At 56.1% G+C, this 21,792-nt stretch overlaps 3 protein-coding genes across 9 annotated transcripts; 1 reads left to right on the top strand and 2 right to left on the bottom strand.

Annotated features, from left to right (window-relative positions):
• Positions 1-2,328: 2,328 nt before the first annotated feature.
• Positions 2,329-8,473, bottom strand: TRAF4 (TNF receptor associated factor 4). Of its 2 annotated transcripts, none has more exons than XM_032457609.1 (7): positions 8,242-8,473; positions 5,137-5,188; positions 4,454-4,558; positions 4,218-4,379; positions 3,967-4,128; positions 3,726-3,881; positions 2,329-3,464 (listed from the first exon to the last, which is right to left on the bottom strand). In XM_032457609.1, exons 1-7 carry the CDS (start codon positions 8,382-8,384, stop codon positions 2,832-2,834), a joined length of 1,413 nt encoding a protein of 470 aa, XP_032313500.1. In that variant the 5' UTR covers positions 8,385-8,473; the 3' UTR covers positions 2,329-2,831. The 2 variants fall into 2 exon arrangements, with proteins under 2 accessions (XP_032313500.1, XP_014414920.2); XM_014559434.2 differs by lacking the exon at positions 8,242-8,473 and adding an exon at positions 5,316-8,165.
• A 257-nt stretch (positions 8,474-8,730) lies between these two features.
• NEK8 (NIMA related kinase 8) lies at positions 8,731-20,256 on the bottom strand. 6 transcript variants are annotated; one of them, XM_032457604.1, is made up of 15 exons: positions 20,105-20,256; positions 15,205-15,410; positions 14,756-14,988; positions 14,393-14,524; positions 13,693-13,901; positions 13,458-13,537; positions 13,193-13,374; positions 12,924-13,071; positions 12,453-12,529; positions 12,009-12,126; positions 11,188-11,338; positions 10,803-10,966; positions 10,547-10,705; positions 10,205-10,363; positions 8,731-8,868 (listed from the first exon to the last, which is right to left on the bottom strand). In XM_032457604.1, the coding sequence occupies exons 2-15, from the start codon at positions 15,338-15,340 to the stop codon at positions 8,792-8,794; spliced, it is 2,025 nt and encodes a 674-aa protein (XP_032313495.1). In that variant the 5' UTR covers positions 15,341-15,410; positions 20,105-20,256; the 3' UTR covers positions 8,731-8,791. The 6 variants fall into 6 exon arrangements, with proteins under 6 accessions (XP_032313495.1, XP_032313491.1, XP_032313492.1 ...); XM_032457600.1 differs by lacking the exon at positions 20,105-20,256 and adding an exon at positions 18,281-18,372; XM_032457601.1 differs by lacking the exon at positions 20,105-20,256 and adding an exon at positions 17,423-17,506.
• TLCD1 (TLC domain containing 1) lies at positions 19,638-21,702 on the top strand. Its single transcript, XM_006184940.3, has 4 exons — positions 19,638-20,011; positions 20,342-20,424; positions 20,517-20,599; positions 21,006-21,702. Exons 1-4 carry the CDS (start codon positions 19,818-19,820, stop codon positions 21,387-21,389), a joined length of 744 nt encoding a protein of 247 aa, XP_006185002.1. The 5' UTR covers positions 19,638-19,817; the 3' UTR covers positions 21,390-21,702.
• The last annotated feature ends 90 nt before the right edge of the window (positions 21,703-21,792 follow it).

Consider the following 21,792-nt stretch of genomic DNA (forward strand, 5'->3'; position numbering starts at 1 on the left):
ATCCTTATTGTCTTTCTCCCACCTTGAATGTTTTGGAATTTCTGAGTGTCTGACAGAGGTGGAAGTAATAGGTGCTGTAACACACAGTGGCCCTACTGGTGATTTGAGTCTTAAGGGTTGAGTATTGCGTGGAGAACTTTTTTTGTCTGTGGTGGGGGAGGGGGGACCCAAAAGAGCCATTTAGATTCCCCACCCCCTCCCTTTTCCACTGAACTTGGGTCTGGGCTAAGATGTGAGGAAGGGCAGGAGAGACTCCACCGGATGCGTAGGATTCAGTGAGGGTGGAATCAGATGGTTAGTAGCAGGAGTTAGGTGGCTCTCAATACTGATGGAGCTGAAAGGGCCCTGAGCACGCCCTTTTCTCTGGGGTGCCCTTTTCTGAAGGTGCTTTGCCCTCTTTACTCCTCATGCCTTTCCTGTGAAAGAAAGCCCCCTTCTGCTTGTGTCAGGTGAGGCCTCAATCAGCCTAGGGTCATGCAGCTAGACAGAGTTGAAGGTGAATTGAGCCCAGCCCACACTGTGATGCGCAATCTGGCTTGAGTTCCACAAGCAATTATGATCACCTGCAACGGCACTGGAATGAGGGTTAGGCCTCGTCATGGGGTGGACTGCAACATCCACTGTTGCACGCACTGGGGGAAGCACCAACCTATGGGAACGTACCGCCTGGAACAATGCAGTGGCACAGTCCTGCCAGCAGAGGGAGCCCAAGCTTGACCCCAGGTGTCTGGCTTCTCTTGGACGCAAAAGTGTTTCAGCCTGTTGCCTTAGAAGCCTGTGCTTAAGTGAAGACATTTCCTCTACTAGAGCCCCTGGTCTTCTCTACCAGCTTCCAGGCATCACTGCACCAAGATGGTTTAGCTGGTAAAAGGGTCACCATTACTTTTTCAGCAAGGCAACCAGGGCTTCATCTCCTAAATCAGTGAATTTGATCTTTTGAAGGCTAACCTGCTGGGCTGCCTGCCTCAGGCTTAAACCCTTCCTGTCATCTTCTGATAAGGGCTCTTTTTACCTAAGACTCTGTCTGGGAAAGTAAAGAAGGCAAGCTATAGTCCTTGAATCTTCCCCTTACTAAACAACGGTTCTCATACATTGAGCCTCTCCTCAGAGCCAGGCAAGAATAAGGCACTTTATACTGATGAGTTAATCTTTCCAAACCTAGATGAGCAGGATTACTCTTATTTTACCAGTGAGAGTAAGGATGCCCCGTGTAGCTAAGTAACTTGTCAAAAAGCAAGCCCAGCAAGGATCCAAACCCAAATCTATTGCCAAAATTAAAGGAAGCTGTATTTCTAGAATTGCTGGAGCTTAAAACAGAATCCAGGCCCTGCTTCAAACTAGCTGACTAAAGTCAGTTCACTCCTCTGTTCCTATGTCATCAGCCAAATGTGGATAATCACAGCACCCACTGAGGCCGATATGAAAAGCAGGTAAGTATGGATGAGAAAATCCAAGTGACCTGTACACCTCAAAGGCCTTTTGTTCAGTTTGGGAGTCCGAGTGTGGGCTGGGCTTTGGAATTTGATTTACATTGAAACATTCACAGTCTTCCCTCTGGTATCCATGGGGAATTGGTTCAGGGATTCCCAGTGTATACCAAAATCCAAATATGCTCAAATCTCCAATATAAAACGGCACAGTATTTGGGTATAACCTACACACATCCTCTGGCACACTTTAAACCATCTCTAGATTACTTATAATACCCAATACAATGTAATACTACGTAAATTTGCCCATGAGTGGCCAATAATAATTTTTGCTTTTTGTAACATTGTGGAACTTTCCCCAAGTACTTCCACTGTACTGTTGGTTGACTCTGAAACTGAAACCCACAAATAGGAACAGTCAACTATCTTTTGTTGGCAACATGCATTGTCTCATTAAATCTTCACCACAGCCCACTTAGATAGCTTTTATTAAAAGCTGTACCATTTGACTGTTGTGGTAAATGAAATAATGCATGTAAAGTGCTTAGCAGTGTCTGCCACATAAAATTACTCAATAAATGGTACTTACTATCATTAGACCAAGAGAGACCTGACTACAACACAGGTAGTCAGTCCTTAGTGGGGTATGGATCAGGGCCTCTTAACTTTACAAAATGTCCAAAGCCGGAACCTCCCCATCTAACCACCAGAGGGCAGCAGCAGGCAACTGTTCCAAAGCCTAGTGCAGTCCCTCCGTTCTCCACCAGAGGGAGATTCTAGCACAGCAGCTGGATTCTGGGGCCAAGAGGGTTGCAGCCCCTCTGGTCCTTTTAACCTCACCGTTGGGCCCAGCCTGCCAGGACCCTAACCAACCCAGATGAGTCAGGCTGGAACCAAGTTAATAAATACAATTCAGGATTTATTAAAAACCAGGGCTCCCCTGCTGTGCCCTCCTGGCACTAAGTAAATAAATAACCAGAGGGAACACAGCTGGGGAAAGGGGAAGAGAAATCAGATCTCAAGACAGATACTTTTAACTGCCCCTCAGTTTCCCAACTCCCCCTCCCCCCTATGGCTCTTGGGACATAGCACCAGCAGGCACCTCAGTCCGGGGTAGAGTGTGGCCCGCACCAAGGCATGTCCGCCCTGTCCAGGAGACAGGCCCTGGGATCACTTATTTCCAAGCCCTTGATGACCCTAAGACCTGCTTTCCTCAGAGGCCAGGGCTGAAGCACCAATAGGAGGCACCTGAGGGTGGTAGAGGAGGAGGGAGGGGGAACAGGGTAACAGAACCCAGGCAGCAGAAGCAGCTGTAAGGGGGTCCGGCCCCCTCTTCAGGTTCAGCCAGTGCCTGATGGAGGTCATGTTCCATCCCCCTTTCTCCTGCAGCCCCATCTGCATTCAGCTCAGGATCTTTCGGGGCAATTCAACAGAGGCACGGATGAAGACTGCATCATCCCGCACATAGTTTCGCTTGCGGATATCCTGGTGGGAGATAAACTTGGGGTAGCCAAAGCCCAGAGAACTCTCATCCAGGGAGCCCCGCCAAGTGCCTGGTTTTTGGAAATTCTTCCAGTTTGGGTCAGGGTGAAAGGTCTCAGTGACATGCTGTGGCTTAGCCAGCCCAGGGTCGCTCTGATCCAGCAGGGAGAAGGTGACGCGGCGAGCAAAGGGCCACTCGAGGAGATTGTCAAAGGCACCTGGCAGCACGCGAATGTAGAGTGAGAGATGTGTGCCCTCACCACTGCCATTGCCATTGAGAAAGGCAGACACCTGCAGCTTGTAGCCATACTTATGTGTGTAGAAGGCAGGGCTGAAGCACTCGAGGTTGGGCTTGGCTTTGGCCTCCTGGAGCCGTCGCCCGTAACTGCCAATCTTCCAGATGAGTACGCCATCACTGCCCACCGACAGCTCCTCCAACTCTCTTCGCAGCTCCTGCAGCTCCTGCCGTTGCCGGCTCACCAGGGCACACATCATGGCCAGATGTGGCTTCACGCTCTCCTCCACGTGCCGCGCCATTGCCAGCTTAGGGCACTGTTGGCAAAGCCCCGGGCCATGGGGGAAGGGAGGAGAGCTATCAGTAGGGGCAAGTCCAGAGGACAGGAGAGGAGTGGGTACAGGGTGGCCAGCACCCAGCTCTACATGAGGAAGACAGATGGCACTAGGAGGAGGCTGGAGCTGGCCAGAAAGGGGAAGGACGGAAGGCTTCAGACCAGCAGAGAAGGGACCATTAAGGGCCTCTGTCCGAGGCTTCAAGGACCAAGAAGGGAGCTGACAGGAAGAGGGGCATCTCACCCTGTGCTTGCAGCCAGAGTCCTTGAATGGGCACAGCACCAGGGCAGTGCTACAGCTGTCCTTCAGATGGCCCGGCAGGTCCTCCCGAGCGATGGTGCCCACGCCACACTGGTTGGGACAGGGCACAGGCAGCCTGGGGCACTGGTACTGGTGGCTCTGGGGTGGCAGGGCAGAGAGAAGCAGTTAGCAGCCCAACTCCCTGCTACCTGCCCCATCGCCCCCAGCTCAGGAAGGGCCTCACCTGGATGGTGTCAAAGACAAACTCCTTGGTGCAGTAGGCGCAAGGCTGGGTGCGCTTGGGGCACTCAGAAGTGGCATGCTGAGCCAGCAGCCGCCGCATCATGCGGGCACCACACTTGTTCTCACAGTACACACTCTCTTGGGGGCACACGCCCTCGTGGCTCTGTGGAAATGCCAGATGGGCTGAGTTTAGGGATCCGTGGGCCACCAGGTACCCCACTCTCCCTCTACTGTCAGCCAGGCCCCACCCACCTCAAAGGCCTCCCCACTGAAGTCACAGCCACAAAACTCGCACTTGAGGCGCCGCTTGGGGCAGTCGTGCTGCAGGTGTGCAGGCAGATCCCGGCGGCTCAGCTTGGCAGGGCAGCGGTTGGGGCAGGGGACCACATTGAAGCTGCAGGTATTCAGGTGGCCCTGGTGGGAGAGATGGCAGTTAGTGCCTGCCAAGAGAGGGAAGTGCCCCCTGCCCGCCCCCATCAGAGCCTCACCTGTAGGTGCCGAAGGGGCCCACTCCAGCGGCAGCCCTCCTCACTGTGGATACAGCGGATAGGCAGGCCCAGTACCTGGACCTCTAGCTCTGGGTCTGGGTAGATCTGTGGGCAAGAAAGGAATGGTCAGGGTCAGAGCCCGCTACAGTCCCTGGTTCCCACCTCCTCCACCCCCAGACAGGGTAGCTCTACCTTAGAGCCAGTAACAGCCTCTCTTGGGCTAAATGCCTCTCTATGCCCAGGAACAAAGGGCACAGCTGGTAGTATCTGCTCCAACACTAGATTCCAGGGTCCCCCAACATGCTGGCACATGACACTCCCTTTGGAGTGGCAGCCAATCAGCCTGCTTAGTCTAGGCAGCCCCCACACCCTCTGCTTCCTTCCCCCTGGGAGAGGGGTCCTGGCCCTCAGCCACAGGTCTGGCCAGCCACCCGAAGAGGAGGGGAACACTTCTTGTGGGCACAGAGCAGCTCTGTGCACCCCCACAGGCTGGGCATTGTGCCTGCCCTCCAGGGCAAACACAGGCCTCATTTGCAAACTGGCGTGGTGGGAGGGAACAGGCCACCTTTGTGGGGGCACACGATTTCACAGCACTGGGTTGACACTGGCCCTGAGCCCACTGACTGCCAGCAGCTGCAGCCTCCACCAAGGGCAAGAGCCTGTACCTGGCACTGTGGACTCACCTTGGCATAGTCCAGAGGAAGCTGGTCCTCAGGGCACTTGAAGACTCCTTCACTGCGGGGGGTTAGGGGGGAGAGACAGGGTCAAGGCTCCACACTATGGGAAGGGAGAGCCCCAGGCCTGACTCTCTCAACCAGGGCAGCCTCCTTCCCTCACCAGACCAGTTCCCAGGCAGCCTCACCTGAGAGGGTAAGCAGAGGCCTGAGGGTACCCACTTCTCCAGGACCCCAGAAGATCCCAGGTCTTGTCCTGGGGAGGGGTGGTTCTGGAGGCCAAGGCAGCTGCCTTAGACAGCATTTGGCCAACAGGTGGCAGCTGGCACCCCTCCTCCCAGGGTGGCAGCTGGACTAGGAAAGGAACAGGCTGCCCAGCCAACCCCTCCCCTGGGTTAGTTTTCATTGGTCAGGCTGAAAGCTGATTTGGGGGGGGGGGGTGGCTGGTGATCAGGGATGAACTGAGATTAAGTGCCAGGGCTGCCCAGCCCCATGAGGGTGCCCAGCAAAGAACCCAGGGCAAAGGTCAGCTTGGAGCCACCCTACCCAATCCCTTCCCTCTTCCTATGAGGGTGTGTCTCCTAAAGCAAAGAGGAGGAAAGGTACTGTGTTTATGTTCCCACCCAGTTCTCATCACCTGCCTCTGAAAAGGGGCTCAATGTCCCCATTTTGCAGATCAAAGAACTGTCCCACCCAGTTCTCATCACCTGCCTCTGAAAAGGGGCTCAATGTCCCCATTTTGCAGCTCACAGATGAAGCAGCACCTACATATGTCTGATTCCACAGCTAAGATCAGTTCTACTACCCTGCATACAGAAGAAATGCTAGTGCAAGAAAAACTGTCCAGACAAGCATACCAAGGCTCTGGTCACTGCACAGCAGGCATGTGAAGCCTGCTGACCCTGTCCACTGCCCTCCCTCTCCTCCACCAATCCCTCTCCAGGTTGTTAGCACTCAAGGAACCTCTGGCACGCATCCTTCCGCCAACATGGCCTTGCTAACCCTAGCCAGGACCAGTCACACATGCCTGGCACAGCCCAGGCAGGGCAAGGGCTCACCCAGCAGGATTGAAGGCCCTCAGGCAGGGCATTTCTGGCAAGTCTGAGTCAGGTAGGTAGGAAGCAGGCAAGCATCAAGGCGGAAGCAAAGGCTCCCTGGGAGCCCTGTCCACCACGGCACTTTGCAGGACCTGGGCAGTCCATGGCTCAGGTGCTCAAAGAATTTCTAGCACCCACCTCCTCCCGACCTCACGACTACTACTGGCCATGCTGCCATTGCCAAGAAAAATACGTGCCCAGGCAGTGAGGAGGTGTGCCCGTGCCCACAAGGCAACCAGCCTTTCTGAAAAGACCTGAGTAATGGCCCAGGCAGGAGTGGGGAAAGAGGGTGGGCCATGAGGGAGAGGGTCTGCCTGGCGGCCTCAGGAATGTGCTGACTTAGTGGTTCTGGAGTCAGGGAAGGGACTGAGGCAAGTCCCCAGGCTTCAGGCAGATTAGCCTGGGCAGTTTGGGGCCCAGCCAGGACAAAGGTTCCCCCAGAGCTACGGGCACCCTAGGTGGAAGAGTGGGAGGGGCAGTGAGGAACAGAGCCTGTCCCACTACCTCCCTCCTCCCGGCCTCAGCAACAGAGCTCTCCGGCGCTAGCGGAGGGGGGAAGGCAGGGGCCCGAGACTGCTCCAGGCGGTGCAGTGGAGGCCCAGGCCCAGGGGAGAAGACAGGATGGGGGGAGGGGGCTGTGGGAGAGGAAGAGGGGATTTCCGGGAGGGGGAGGGGCAGAAGCAGCAGAGAGGGGCTGAGGGAGAGGGAAACGGGCCTGACAGCCCCCTCCCCCGCTCCTTCCCCGAGGCAGTCAGAGTGGGTCAGCTGAGGAGGGGGGCAGGCTCAGCTGGCTTCATCTGGAAACCAGAGGGCCGGGGAAGGGCACGGGAGAAGACAATGGGACTGTGTGTCGGTAGGGGAGTCTGTGTACACAGAAGGGAGGAGGGTGAGGGAAAAGGAGGAGGGGGCAGCACAGCAGCTTGTGCAGGAGCATATGTGAGGGTAGGACCGGCCCAGGCTGCGGGGAACAGAAAACAAAGGACCTGCTGAGATTTCCGCCAGGCTCGGGGCTGCGGGAGACGGCGGGAGGGAGCACTAAAGGCAGGAGCCCCAAAAATGCTCTCCCTGCCTGCGCCCCGCGAACCCTCACAAACGGCCTCCTGACACATGGCAGTGGCTGACCCAGCCTTCCCGATGCTCTTGGAGCACGACCTCCCCAGGAGCCGGGGCTCCCTCTTCCTGCCTCCCCACACCTGGGACTGAGCAGGTCCCAGCGTGGGCAGGAGATTCAAAACACCGCAAGGCGCCCAAAACTCAACGGGTGCCCAAGAGCCAAGGGGTGACCTGGGTCGGGAGAGGGCAGGGGGCGTTGAGTCACACGCAGGGTGCGACCCCCTAACGATTTCTAGACCGCTCGCTCAAGACCTCCAGGGGCAGGGAAGGACACCCAAAGGGTTCCTACTGCAGTGGAGAGCTGTAGACTCGCAATCCTCCCTCTACCCTGCGACCACGAGCAGCCTGGGCTTAAACCCCAGTTAAGCCTTTAGGTAATCGTGTGACCCCGCGCCAGTCGCAGGCTTTCTTTGAATTTGAATCTCGTTTTCTCATCTGTGAAATGGGAGAACAATAGCTGCGGTTCTCGTAACTTCCGAATAATCAGAAGAGCTTAGGTAGCTGAAAATTCCGGAGGCTTAAGGTGCTGCGCGAAACAGGATTTTGTCCTCTTCCCAGAAGAATTCAAAGTTCAAGGCTGAGGCCGCTCTGGCTCTCAGGTGAGGGGGAAGGGCCGGCCACGGGTCAGGAAGACCCGTGCTTTCCCACCTCGACCCCGCAGGAAGGCAGGGAATTGTTCCCACCTGGGGCGGACGCCAATAGCACGCGGGACCCTACGGATTAGAGCGTGGGGTCCTCCCTCAGGGGGCCTGACGTCCCCGCCGCCTCGTGACGTCACGCTGGGCGCCCCTGAGATCACCGGGCTGCAGCGCAGACAAAGAGCCGTGGTGCCTCTGGCCTCGACCCTCCCCCGGCGGCGTGCCCTATCCCCCACCCGCCGTCCCCCGCTCCCCCCGGGCCGCACCTGAGGAATTCCTGCAGGCAGGTGTCGCAGAAGCGGTGGCCGCAGGTAGAAACCTGCACGGGCTCGCGCATGGGCTTCCCGCACAGCGGGCACAGCAGCCGCCGCTTGGGCTTCTCCAGGAACTTGTAGTCGAAGCCGGGCATGGCGGGCGGGCACGGGCGAGCGGGGCCGGGCGCGCAGCGGCCCCACAGCCCGCGCCTCGCTCGGGCCGCGATCCCGGGTCCGGGCGGCGCCGACTGGCGGCCGCGGCCTGCGCCCAGTTCTTGAGTCCGCCCGCCGGAAGAGGGGGCGGGGCTGCGCTCGCGCGGTCCTAGTGCCCGCCGCGCCCGGCTCCCCACCCGCCCTGCGAGCCGGAGACTTTGGGGTCCGCGCTCCGCCAGGCTCGGCTCCCCCTCGAAGCAGGGGCTCCTCTTTCCCCTCAGGAAGAAAAATCGAGGCTCTGCTTCTCCCCAGAGCTCGGGCTGGGGCTCTGACCCTGGCTGAGGCGGAGGGCCTCGGAGGACATGACGGGACGGGCCGGGCCGAGCTACAAAGATTCTTTTCTCCGGAGTCAATAGCTCAGTCTCAGGGGCCACGTGTCGCCCAGGGGCCCGGGGCTCCAGCTTCCAGGTGCTAGGCAGCCGAAGCCTGGCAATCAGATCCGGGGAGCCCAGCTGGGCGGGGAGGCCGAGCTGGGCGCTGGGCCAGGGGAACCTGGGCTCCAGCCTAAGGCTGCGCCCACATTCCTCCCTCGACCGCGGCCCTGCAGCCCTGATCGAGCCCAACCCAGCCCTGGGGTGGCCGCCACCCCCACCCCTGAAGAGACCCACACTCTAGGCAGGCAGCTGATTTTTATTGGCGCTACTTTCCAGTCATCTGGGAAGCTGGTCTGGTCCAGCCAGCTAACCTTTCTCCCAACCTGCTTTGGGGGAATGGCGTGGGGTGAGGGGCAACCTTACGGCAGGAATCCCCTCTGCAGTCCACTGCAACCCATGCAGTCCCGCAAGGGAAGGGAGGCACTCAGAAATTGTGCAAATCCCTGCCTCAGGATATAAGAGTGGGGGCGGGTGGCAGCACTCCTGGGACCTCCTTGCCTCAGGCCAATGCAGGGGCTAGGCCTCCGGAATGGCCAGTCCAGGCAGGCCCTGGCTTGCCCTGCTCCAAAGCACTGAGCTGCTCTCCCAGTAGACAGCAAGGACTTATTTTCTAACTGGACTAGGGGAAGGGGCAGGGTCTGGGTAGAGCCACAGCTACCGCCAGCCTTTCTCTGCAGAGGCTCTGGAGACCACCCTGCTTCCAAAGGTTAACATCTGGCTTCCAACTCTAGCCAGGCTGAACCCTGAGGACGCTGACTAAAAAGAAAGGGTGGGAAGGGAAAAGAGGGATGCTAAGGGAATAGGGAGGGTTGAGTTTTACACATCCAGGGCAAAATGTGGAGCAGAGGCTTTACTGGTTCTTATACTCCACTGATGATACAATCCAGGGGGATGGTCATGCCTGAGGCACCTGCGCTTTTCAAGAACAAGCAGAGGAGAAGCAATATCAGGGTAGTCCAGAGGTGTATCCAAGTGCCTTAGGGTGGGACTGGCTCATCTGTGACGGCTGGAGAATACAAATGAGAAATCCCTGCAGCTTCCCAGAGGGCAGTGCCCCCAGCAAGACTCAACTACCTCAGTTCCCACACGGGGCCCTAGACTCTGGATCCTGCCAGGCCAGAAACAGAGGTTCACACTAAACTGAACTTGAGAGTTGGAGAAGAAAGAATGCATTTGGGCCCTGGTGAGCAGTGGAGGCAGCCCTTCAGTGAGGCTCAAGAAGCACCCACCCTTGTCCACCCCAGGGGCTCACTTTTGCCCCACAGTTTTTGCTTTCTGGGGGCTGAAGATGGTTTTAGTAATTTGGGCTGTGACCACTGAAGATGGGAGTGCAGACAGAGGCCAGCTGGATTAACCCTTGTGTGGGTGAGGGCGAAGTTATAACTCACGGCGAACAGCTAGGAGAGTGTTTCCATGGCAACAGGACACAGAAGTCACTGTGTAGGGGTGTGTCTCATCCAGCTGCACTAGCCTCGGGAGTCCAGCATCCTCATCCCTCCTTCCCAGTCGACCTCGGGCCCCTTTGCCCCAAGAGTACACTTCACTTTCTGCCAAAGAGAATCCCAAGGAGGGAAATGGGAGAAGGACATAGGTTAGTAAGTAGCTATCCTCCTAGACTGCCATACTGGCCCCAACATGAGGTTGCTGAGTTCAGCAGCCCTGAGCATCACCCACCATTGCCCATGGGCCTGCGCATGCTCCTATCTGCCCCCATAGTGCCCACTAATCACCTGCCCCAATGGCTACAGTGAAGGCATCCCCACAGGCCACCATCGCTATCTTGATGCCCTGGAGGCCCTGGACTTGACAAGGGGCCCGGCTGACCCGGCGAGCGTTGGTACCCAACTGCCCATGCTGATTGCTGCCGAAAGTGTAGCAGTCACCAGAGGCTATAGGGGAAGAGGAAAAGAAGAAAAGGGTGCCTCAACTGAGGACCCAAGGAAGCCAGGAAATTCCACCTCTGACCTGTGCCCACGTCCTGCTCACCAGTTATAGCAGCTGAATGAGCAGTGCCCAGGTCCATGCTCAGCAGGGGCTCCTGGTCCAGGGGTGCAGAACCTAGTGGTGTGAAGCTTAGGGCCTCCTCCACTTGCTGGTGGGGAGCAGGTTCCTCCCCCAGGGAGAGGTGGTCCAAACCCAGCTTATTGAACCTGAGGACAGAGCCAGAAGCCAAGTCCAGTTTATACAGACTGTCCTCGCCCCTACTTATCTGAGCAGGAGCTTGTGCACCAGGGGACAAATCCCACCTTGGGTTGAACCCAGCACCCTCAACCCCTCCTCAGTTCTTATCCCTGATGGGAGGTAGGCAATGACTGAGCACTGGCAGCTGGGGAGGGCGGGGCAGGCTGCTCATCAACATGCATCTACTTACCTGTTGCTCCCACAGGCCAGGGCTCGGCCAGGCACAGTGAGGATCATGGAGGAGTCAATACCACATACAACCCGCTGTGCTTCCTGCCCTGGGGGCATGGGTACCTGCTGGGGACAGCTGTGGGACTCCCTGGTGCCCAGTCCCAGCCGGCCTACAAGGAGAAACCAGGATGGGACTAGACTGAGCTTTAGGGTTGGTGATGCCAGGATAAGAAGGACCCATGGAGAGGAAGTAACAGCATGAGTGAAGGCTGTTCCTCAGACTGAAATGCCCATCCTTGGCCCCTCCATGAGTCGAAATCCTACTCCTCCTTTAAGGCCCTGTTTAGATGCCACATCTGTCTCCTCCAGGTGGAGCTCCTTGCCATTCCTTGGGTTCCCACACCTCTGGACCTTGTGGGGAGGCCTGCTGCTGTCTGTCCTCTATCATGATGGGGAATTGTCATCCCTCCTCCATCTAGAATCAGTCCTCTAGGAGGAGAGGAACCCCATCTAAGTCATCTCTATTTTCAATGCCCAGCCTGATTCCTGACCCAGAGAGGTCCACAACAGATACTGCTGGACGAGTCAAATCCCTCTCATTACATCATGAGTACCTGAAGGAAAAGACATCTTGTTTATCTTGTCTCAGCACCCAGCACAGAGTGGGCACATAATGGGTGTGCAATAAAGGTTTCTTGAGTTAATAAATGAATGGAATTAGAGTGAAAAGAGGGAAGAGAGAATGGGCCATGGGGTAGAAGATGGCTGTGAAGAAGAACAAATTGTGGCTGAGGGGTACTGTGTGATGGAGCCAGAGGCTGAAACAGAGTGAAAGCTTACCACCATCTCCGCGGCCCCAGGCAAACAGTTCTCTCTCAGTGGACAGGGCCAGCACGTGAGAGGCCCCACAGGCCACCTGCACCATCTCATAGCCCAGCAGGGCCTCCACAATGGTGGGCTAGAAAGAGAGGAAGCAAGGGTAGACTGTGGGCAAGGGGCCTGGAGTAGCCACCTGGCCTCAACATCCCCTGTAGGGATGAAGTTGAAGGCTGCAAAGTCTCAGGAAGGTGGCTGTCTCTTTAAATCCCCCCTACCCACCACTGCAACCAGTGAGGAAGCCTGGTCTTTCTGTACTTCCCCCGATGCTGCCCAGAACAGGTGCAGCCTGGGAGCTAGAGGGACCTGTGGCTGCTGGGTATTCCCCTGACCTCGGTGTCAGCTCTCAGATGTGGGCTCCTTGCCATCTCCCCACTTCCTCCTCCCCAACGTACACGCAGCACCCACCTGACTGATGTCATTGAGGCTGCCATGGCCTAGGCACCCGTTGCTGCCACTGCCAAAGGTCATGATGATGCCTCGGTCTAGAGAGGGGGACAGTGAGGAAAGGGAAAGAAGAGAGGAAGAAGAGAGGTTAGATTGTTTCCAGACAGACCAGAGCAACCTTGGGCTGGAGGAGCAAGAAAAGTTAATTGCAGGCGAGGGCTGGAAGAATGGGAACGGGGAGAAAGGGACAGGGGTCTTTCTTCCCAAGTGACAGCCTCTGAGCTTTAGTTTCCAGGATCTGTCAAATGGGGATAATGTGACTGCTTTGCCAGGCCTGCTGTGAAGCTAAAGAAGAATGTGCAAGTAGAGCACCCCTGGTGGACAGACGCATTATTAAGTGAGTAGTTTGCAAACGACGGGCAACGAGGAAAGTTGCTCTGGAAGGCCTTCTTATAGCGGGGTCTCCACAGGGTAGTCCCCTGACTGGCTCACCAGTTAGGCAGGCTGTGAAGAGGTCCCCACAGGCCACATGCTTGATGGTCACACCTGACTGGCCCTCCAGGAAACGGGAGACGAACTGGGGATGCTGCTCAACTGCTCCCGGAAGGAGGGAGCCCCCTGCGGCGCCTAGGGGCGGGGCCTGCGAGGGGAGACGAGAGGGCGTGGCCGGCGCCTGTGCGCCCGGCTCCTGACACGCCGCCCCCAGCCCCCGGCCCCAGACCCGCGTCCCCCTCCCTCCAGGCACACTCCAGCCGGCTCACCTCCCACAGGATGAGGCGCCCAGAGCGCGTGACGCCGGCCTTCTGCGTGCGCCCGGCTGCCACCTGGACCACCTCTGTGTTGAGCATTGGCAGCCGCAGGGGCGCGCTGAGCCCACCGCCCCACGCGTACACCAACGACAGCGGCGGCGGAATGGCAGGCCGTGTGGGTCCCCGAGGGACGCCTGCAGGGACAGCTCATCAGGCCTTTTAAACTGATGGGAATGCCATAGCGTCCTTGGGAACCCGGGCGGTCGTCCCGACTTACCTCTGCAACGGGCGCTGGTGGTCCTGTTCCCTGTGCTGCCAGGGGCCATCGGTGGCCCGGTGGCTAGGGACTTTTCTGCCCTGCGGGACAGATGGGGACCTCAGGACAAGGACCCTCCTTGGCATTCCCACACGCAGCAATGGAGGGCTTGCCATGCGCGCCCCTCTGCCCCAGGCCTACTATGCTCCCCACCCTGCTGCTGCCCAGGGCCCCCTTCCCTGCTCCCTGCACCGGCCTCCGCATGCGGACGCTGCCCAGGTCGGTGTGGAGGTTGAGGAGCGCACGGATGCAGAGGGGCTGTGCCATGATGTGGCTGAGCGGTGGCCGCTGTGCGGGCTCCAGGCTGAGCAGACTCAGAACCAGCTGGCGAAGCTCAGGGCTGTACCGGTCAGAGATGGGCGCAAAGGTGCCACTCATGATCTTCAGCACCAGCGCTGGCAGGTTCTGTGAAGGCACCAATGTGGGACTGGCCAGAACCTCAGGCCAGGCTCTTAAACAGTAGCACCCCCAGCTCCAGCCCCTAGCCTTGGGTGGTCATAGCCCTGCAGTCAGAAGCCTTTTCTAGTGAGGGGATTCCCAGGAAGACAGGGAAGCCAAACCCTGCTTTTAAGAACCTGATAGGGGAGCTGCAGCTATGTCCTCAGAAATCCCAGGTTGTTGGGAGAACTCAAGTCTTGCCCTTCAGAGGTCCCTAATCTGATGGGAGGGCCCTGCCCTCGGGAGCCCTCAGTTTAATGGGGGGACCCAACGCCCACCATCAGGAACCCATAGTCTGAGGGAAGCCACAGACCCGGCGTGGGGTAACCCACTAATCTGATAAGAGAGAGATAACTCAGCCACAGAAGAAACACAGAAGTGGTTGGTGCCAAGCACTTCAGGGGGGAGGAGCTAGAGGTAGAGATTTCCCAGTTGTCTCCTTGGTGAAGCTTACTCACCGCAGCCTCAAAGGCCCTCTTAAGGCTGGCGAGCTCATAGAGGACACAGCCCAGGGCCCAGATGTCACTCTTCTGGTTGTAGGGCTTGCCCTCACACAGTTCAGGGGAGATGTAGCAAGGAGTACCCACCACCTGCAGGAGGGAAGCTAGTATTTCAGCCTGGAGGTGGGAGGACCAAGGCTCTGCCCACAAGCCTACTTAGAGATAGATTCTCCCTAAAGCAGACAAAAGTGCTTCCTTCTGCAGCCAGGAGCTAAGGGGCCAAGGTCCTGGGGGTGGGAATGAGGTGAGGATAGGGATGTAGAGTGGGCCTCAGCCCTCAAAACCTCCAGCACCGTTACGGTCCCCTCCATGCCCAGGCACCGTATAGGCCTTGCTCTTGCTGCTAAGGATCTTGGAGATGCCGAAGTCACCGATCTTGACGACCATGCGGTGTTTGTCTAGAAGGATGTTTTGGGTCTTGAGGTCCCGGTGCAGGATAAGGTGGGTGTGTACATGATGCAGCGCCAGCAGAATCTGCACAAAGAAGTGCAGGATGGTCTCCTCCTCCAAAAGGGAATTACAACGCTTCTGGATGAACTCAGCCAGGGTGCCACCTGCAGTCACAAGAGACTAGTTAAGATCGAGGTTTTCCATGCCTAAGACTCTCCTTTATATGAAATCAAAGGCCCAGACAGGGCAAGGCCCTACTAGTGACACACAACTGGGGTCGGAACTCTATACCTCTGACCCTCAGCCAAGCCCATTCCAAGCTGATCAGTGCCTGCCCGTCCCAGAGGTGCAGCCAGGCCAGTGCAAGGAGGCTGGCCTACCTGGTGCATATTCCATGGCGATCATGAGGGCTTTGTCCTCCAGGAAGTTCTCGTAGTACTCAATGACATTGGGGTGGTTGAGCAGCTTGAGGACCTGGCACTCGTTCTGGGCTGCCTGCCGCTCTTCTTTGGTCATTTGCTCCACTGGGATCTGCTTGATGATTACCAGCTTCTGGTCAGCCTTGCGCAGGCACAGGTGCACGATCCTGAGGACAGAGAGTATAGTAGTGGGTACCAGCTGAGCCTCCAACCACCTATCAGGCAGGGCAGACCTGGTGACTGGGTTTTCCTTAGGAGAGGGCAATGGGCACCTAAACTAAGAGGTCATCTAAGTAAGTGCACAGAACGCTGAGTTTAGGAATGAGGAGAACTGACCACAAATTGTGTGACACTTTGGGCAAGTCATTTAACTCATCTGGGACTGTTTCACCCCAGGCACAATGAGGTAAAGTTGTTTTGGGCTCTGTAAGTCCCCACAGACTCTGGATTTAACTGCCTGGGTTCACATCCTGACTCCTCCTGTTACTAGTTATCTGGTCTTAAATTATGTAGCCTCAGGATCTGGAAAATAGGATCAATCTCACAAGGTTGTTGAGAAGATAGAACGAGAAAATGCATGGACTGCACTTAGCACAGTGCCTGGCACATCAAAATTACTCAGTGAGTGGAAGCCATTTATAGTATTATTTTCTTCCAACTCTGTAGTCAGTGTCTATTAAGAAGACTTTGGTTCTTTCTCATTCACCACTATAGCCCCACTGCATAGCCTAGTGCATACCCCAGCACATAGTAGGAGCTCAAGAAATATCTGCTGAATGATGTACTATAAGATGATCATCTATGTATTAAATGTATATCTCTAGCTCAGACCTCTCCTCTGAGCCTCAGACTTACATATCCAACTACCTGCATTGCGTCTCTACCTGAATGGCTCGCAAGCATCCTAAATTTTAACAAGTTCAAAATAAAAACTCCTGATGCCTGCCTTCAAAACCTTTCCTTCCTCAGTTTCTTCCATATCAGTAAATGATACCACTGTCCCCCAGTTATTAAAGTCAGACATCTGGAAATTATGCCAGAATCTTTCCTCTATCTGACACTAACACATCAATAAATCCTGTTTCTACCTCCAAGATACTGTGAACCTACCCATTTCTCTCTGTATCTTGTACTATAACCCTTGCCCAAAGCATTTCTTGCCTAGAATACTGCACTAGACTCTGAATGGTCGCTTTCACTCTTGTCACTCTCAAATCTAAATTCCACGCAGCAGCCAGAGTGACATTTTAAAAATGCAAATCAGGGGGAGGGTATAGCTCAAAGTGATACAGCACATGCTTAGCATGCATGAGGTCCTGGGTTGAATCCCTAGTACCTCCCCTAAAAAGTAAATAAACAAATAAACAAACATAATTACCTCCCCCCCTCAAAAAAAAACCTAAAAAAAAAATACAAATCATATCAAGATCATGCCTTTGCTTAAACCTGTTTCCTTTACACTGCAAATAAATCCAACTCCTTTACTCCAGCCTGCAAGGCCATAATCTGGTTCCCGCCCTTTGTGACAATCACATTCTATTCCATTCTTTACGTTGCTCGCTACTTTCCAACTACATTGGACTTTTTCTCAATTCTTGAATACTCTGAATTCTTTCCCATGTGAGGACTTTCGCATAAGCTGTTTCCTCCGCCTGAAAAGCTCTGCCTTCTTCAGAATTCTGGTCCTCATTTCTCAAGTCTTGGCGTTAAATTTCACCTCTCAGAGAAATTTTCCCTGACCACCACAAACAAATGCTCCCTGGTGCCGTACTCTTTTCTCGCAGTTTCTTAATCACTTCTTTAACAATGTTCTGTTTCTTGTATAATTTTCCTATAGTCTGTAAGCTCCGAGAGGGAAAAGACCAAGCCTATTTTGGTCTTAGCTATATATTCAGCACCGAGAGCCAGACACATATAGTTGCCGCTCAGTATCTGTTGAATGAAGAAGTCAGGATCAAAGAACAGAACTCTGCCGTGGGCGCAAAAGGCTGGCCGGGGGCGTGACCTCTTTGGAGGCGGAGTTTCCCGACCTCGACCAGGACCGGAAGCCTGGGCGGGGCTTCCCACCGTGGGCGCTCACGCCTCGGGGCGGGGCTAAGCGGGCAATGATTTCGCGGTCGGAGTTGGGGCTTATATTCTCTCTCCCAGAGCAATTTCCTCCCCCAGAGCCCTGGCTCACCCGAAGGCACCTCTCCCCACCACTCGGATCCGCTCGTACTTCTCCATCTCATTTCTCAGAGTCACATTTCCGGAACCCCGACGCCTAAACGCGGCGCGTGCGCGGACCCTCCCTCCCTGGAGCCACGCCCCCTGTACTGTAAAATAATTGCGGGGTGGAGCAAGTGGAGCTAGGTGTTGATTCCACCTCTCATCTGTCTTGGCTGATTTACACTGTTCTTGCAGCCCGAATCTGCAGTCAGTCTAACAGGGTTCAAGAAATGGGCGATATGCCATTTCTTGGCGCGCTCTGTAAAGGCCAACACGGTACCAGCCACTTAAATGTGGCCGCATCCGGCCCTCGCAAATCTCCCTTAGACCAGAAGGGTTCTCCGCGCAGGCCGAGTAAGGGTGGGAAACGAGGATCGACTTCTCTCTTTCCCCTTCTTTGCCCACTAGTGACGCTGTTTCCGAAGGAGAGGGCAGATTCTCGTTGGCACGCAAACGATAAACACTATCACAACAACCGAGAGCGTCGGCGCTCTCGGTCTGTGGGGGCAGGGTGCAGGATTAGTTTCGTGTTTGCCTAGGGAGGGACCGGGGAAACCCTGAGCTGCGCAAGTTGATTCACCTAGGGAGAACGTAACACGATCTCCAGGCTGTCCCGACTAGCGAGCACCGCGCTCTTCAACACCCATAATTCCCCCGATGCACACATACAACGCTGCCTCCTACAGCACTCAACTAGGGAGGAACTCCTTGGGGGACAATGGGAGGGAAGTGGACCACTATCTGAAAGCTTCGGGGAGAGGAGGAAAGACAGTCGTTTGGGTTATAGAGGTTCAAGGCTTCTGCCCAGAGGTAGGGGGCTGGTTAGTACCAATGTCTAAGATCTTGACCGGAAGTAAGTTTAATTCCAGGTGTCTCCCGGCGCCTCCTGATCTTCACAAGCTCCATAAAAGCTTAGTTAAGGAAGCAGGAAGGATGGTGATTAGCGTCCCTATTTCTGAGTGGGTGAGGAATGTGAGGAAAGGGGTGTTTATCTTCTGCTCCCACCCTGTCCCTTGAAAGGGTGCCTATACTACCCGCGTGGAATGACTGCTGGAAGGGCCCTGTGAGGGCCCCTCGGTCGCTGGCTCAGGCTGGTGTGGCTGGCGGACAAAGCTACCCTGTGAGCAAAGGGGAGCCTAGGGGGAGAAAGCTGCTCAGCCGGGACACTCCGTGCTCTCACCTAGAAACCATAGTTGACCCAGTAGCCCCACAGAGGTTAATGTGTAAGCTTGGAGCCTTCGGGGAGGCAGAGCAAACACCCAAACTGCTTGGCGCCTCAGGCTTCTGGCTTTTCCTCCCTTTTGTAGAACCTCCTCACCCCTCTGCCTCAACTACTCCCATCTCCTTTACCCCTGCCCTCGGTTCTTCACTGCCCTTCCGTTCGCGTAATCTGGCTAACTCCCCACAACCAACCACCTTGTTTCTTCGGCGGCTGGAGGGATTTGGCGCCACGGTGAGGACAGGCTGACACCTAGTGGCTGCGATCTGCAACTGCTCCAGGCCGCCGGCCTGCAGAGTGAGGGTCACTCCAGCAGCCTGGGCCCGCCCCAGCCTCCAGGGAGCAGGGAGAATAGACCTGGGGACTGTCTGAGGGAGGACTGCGACTGCCGCTCGGCCCCAGGAGCATAAGAGCTTGGGAGAAGGGGCGGTGATGGGTTAGTCGACAGTTTCTAGGCACTGACTCGGTGCGGAACGCGGTAGAGGCAGGTAAACATACTCGTCTCTCGCCTGAAGAAACTAGTGATCCAATGCAAGAACAGGGTCCAAATGGAGATCACTGTCAGAAGCTGGGCACCGGCCCGTCCCCAGCACCAGGGATTAAAAGACGTGGGTGTGTGACGGGTCACGCCCAGCTCTGCCCATAAGGGAGTTGAGGGCGGAGAGAAAGCTCTCTCAGTACCTGCCCAGGCAGAGGAGTCTGGACCCCCGGAAAAAGGTAGGGTGCGGGTTAACGAGACGAAGTGAGCGAGCAGGACTCCGTCGGCAGTCGGGAGGCGCCAGCGAGGGATGGCTCGGTGGCGGCGCCCCTAGGACAGCCGCCTTCCCCTTAAGTCCGCGAGAGCCCGGCAGGGCCCAGGGGCCCCCGGGAAACGCCGCTTGAGCCCTCTGAGCTACAGAGGCACTGGAGGGGCGGGGACAGGCGGAGGCGGGGCGGGGGCGCGGGCGGTTGGGGGCGGGGGCAGAGGCCGGCAGGGAGGGGACGGGAGGGGAGAAGGGGCCTACAGGGCTCCGCGGAAACCGTGTGTGAGGCTGGCGGCCGGCGGGAGAGGCGTCTGGGGTGAACTGGCCCGAGAGGGAGCCCCGTTCCCGAACAGCCCGCGGAGGCCGCCTAGAGGGCGGACAGGTAGAAGGCAGGGAGGGCCAGCATGCCCCCAGTGCCGCTCCCCGTCCTGCTGCTGCTCCTGGGCGCCACGCTGACCTTCCGGGCGCTCCGACACACGCTCTGTCGCCTGCCCCTGCCTGCACACGTGCGCGCCGACCCCCTGCGCACCTGGCGCTGGCACAACCTGCTCGTCTCCTTCACTCATTCCATTGTGTCAGGGATCTGGGCACTGCTGTGGTGAGTGAAGGACTGGGGGAGTGAAGGAGGCTAGGGGATCCCGCATTACTTGCCGCATCACTCACCAGCGGGCTGAGGCCCAGGCAGTCTCACCTGATTCCCAGTTTAGAATGCTGTCCAACCAGGAACTGCAGCAGCCCCAGGGGAGGGGGGTGGTGTCTCACCTAGGAAATGGGAGACACCTGGGTTTAAGCCGAGCTCCTCCGAGCTCCGCAGTCAGCCAATAGCGTCAGCCCAGACTCCCCGAGGACTAGCAAGGGTAATGGGGGAAGTTGTGCGTCCTTGGGGATACCGAGATGATGAGAGCCTACCTTCTTCCCTCCCTTCCAGTATATGGCAGACCCCTGAGATGCTGGTGGAAATTGAGACAGCATGGTCGCTTTCTGGCTATCTGCTCGTTTGCTTCTCCACAGGTGGGTCTTGCCCAGGAAGCATTAAATAGGTGGGGGGACAGGGATAAGCTTGTTCAGTCCCCTTAATACCTCTTCCCCCACCCCTCCCCTAGGGTATTTCATCCACGACACCGTGGATATCTTGATTAGCCATCAGGCACGAGCTTCTTGGGAATACCTTGTCCATCATGTCATGGTAAGTGAGAAGCAGAGGATATTGTATAGGCTTAGTGCTAGCAACCTAGTCTCAGCCCTGTCTTTTTGAACCTGGGAGGTATAGGCCATCTTTCAACACCACTCCAATGACGCCCTGCATCTTCTCATGCTAGAATGCCTTAGGTTGACTGTCTGTGCCCTTGATTCACTATTTGAGGCCAGCAATCAAGGCCTCACCTTCTTAGACTGGAAACTCCACCCAGACCAAGGACCTCTGGGCAGGGATCAAAATGCAGTGTTGAATCCACTGTAAACTCTTCCCAGAAGAAAGCAAATAGGGGAGCATTTCCTAGCCCTTAAGTCGGTAGCCTTGATATTCTCACCAACTTTCCAGTTAAAGTCTTGGCATGTGAATTCCCTAACACGTTCTCTCCCTTGCATTGTAGGCTATGGGTGCCTTCTTTTCAGGCATCTTTTGGAAAAGATTTGTTGGTGGGGGCGTCCTAACACTGCTGGTGGAGGTCAGCAACATCTTCCTCACTATACGAATGATGATGAAGATCAACAATGCCCAGGATCTCCTCCTCTATCGGGTGAACAAATATGTCAACTTGGTCATGTACTTTCTCTTCCGCCTGGCCCCTCAGGCCTACCTTACCCATTACTTCCTGGGTTATGCTGGCCAGAGGACCCTGGGAACCTTTCTGCTGAGCATCTTGCTCTTGCTGGATGTCATGATCCTCATCTACTTTTCCCGCCTTCTCCGCTCTGACTTTTGCCCTGACCGTGTTCCCAGCCAGCAACACAAAGACAAGTTCTTGACTGAATGAAAAGCAGAGCTGGGAACTTGTGGCAAGGACAGCAAACACAGCCAAGAACAGCCCCACACATAAATGAAGACTTAGCCCCTTGCCGGAGGCATCCTCTGGGGCCAGCCTCTTCACCCGCTATTGCAAACCCTAATGAAAGCACTCCTCTGAAGTTCTTGTTCTTTCTTGGACAAGGGGTGAAGGAAGCAGACAGACTGGTTGGGCATGGTAGATGGGTGTGGGGGAAAGGTGCACCCAACCCACATTGCCCTGAATGGATGCTAATGAAGACTGCGGATCTCTTCCAGGGATAAAGGTGTTCTTGTAAAGCTTCTTGCTTGTTCTCTTTTTTACCTCTATGATGGAGACAAGTTGTAGTTGTCCTAGGACAACCAATCCTAATGTGGGTCATAAGTATCTCTGC

Source organism: Camelus ferus, chromosome 16 (genome assembly GCF_009834535.1).
Source record: "Camelus ferus isolate YT-003-E chromosome 16, BCGSAC_Cfer_1.0, whole genome shotgun sequence".
NCBI lineage: Eukaryota > Metazoa > Chordata > Mammalia > Artiodactyla > Camelidae > Camelus > Camelus ferus.

Coding starts and splice junctions, on each gene's coding strand:
- NEK8 (XM_032457600.1), bottom strand. CDS start 18,357: ATGGAGCTTGTGAAGATCAGGAGGCGCCGGGAGACACCTGGAATTAAA. Junction 13,902..14,392: donor AGAGGGCCTTTGAGGCTGCG/GTGAGTAAGCTT, acceptor GTGCCTTCACAG/AACCTGCCAGCGCTGGTGCT. Junction 11,339..12,008: donor CTGGGGCCGCGGAGATGGTG/GTAAGCTTTCAC, acceptor TTCTCCTTGTAG/GCCGGCTGGGACTGGGCACC.
- TLCD1 (XM_006184940.3), top strand. CDS start 19,818: ATGCCCCCAGTGCCGCTCCCCGTCCTGCTGCTGCTCCTGGGCGCCACG. Junction 20,012..20,341: donor GGGATCTGGGCACTGCTGTG/GTGAGTGAAGGA, acceptor CCTCCCTTCCAG/TATATGGCAGACCCCTGAGA. Junction 20,425..20,516: donor GCTCGTTTGCTTCTCCACAG/GTGGGTCTTGCC, acceptor CCCCTCCCCTAG/GGTATTTCATCCACGACACC.
- TRAF4 (XM_014559434.2), bottom strand. CDS start 5,533: ATGAAAACTAACCCAGGGGAGGGGTTGGCTGGGCAGCCTGTTCCTTTC. Junction 4,559..5,136: donor TTCCTCTGGACTATGCCAAG/GTGAGTCCACAG, acceptor TCTTGCCCACAG/ATCTACCCAGACCCAGAGCT. Junction 3,882..3,966: donor TTGTCTTTGACACCATCCAG/GTGAGGCCCTTC, acceptor CTGCCACCCCAG/AGCCACCAGTACCAGTGCCC.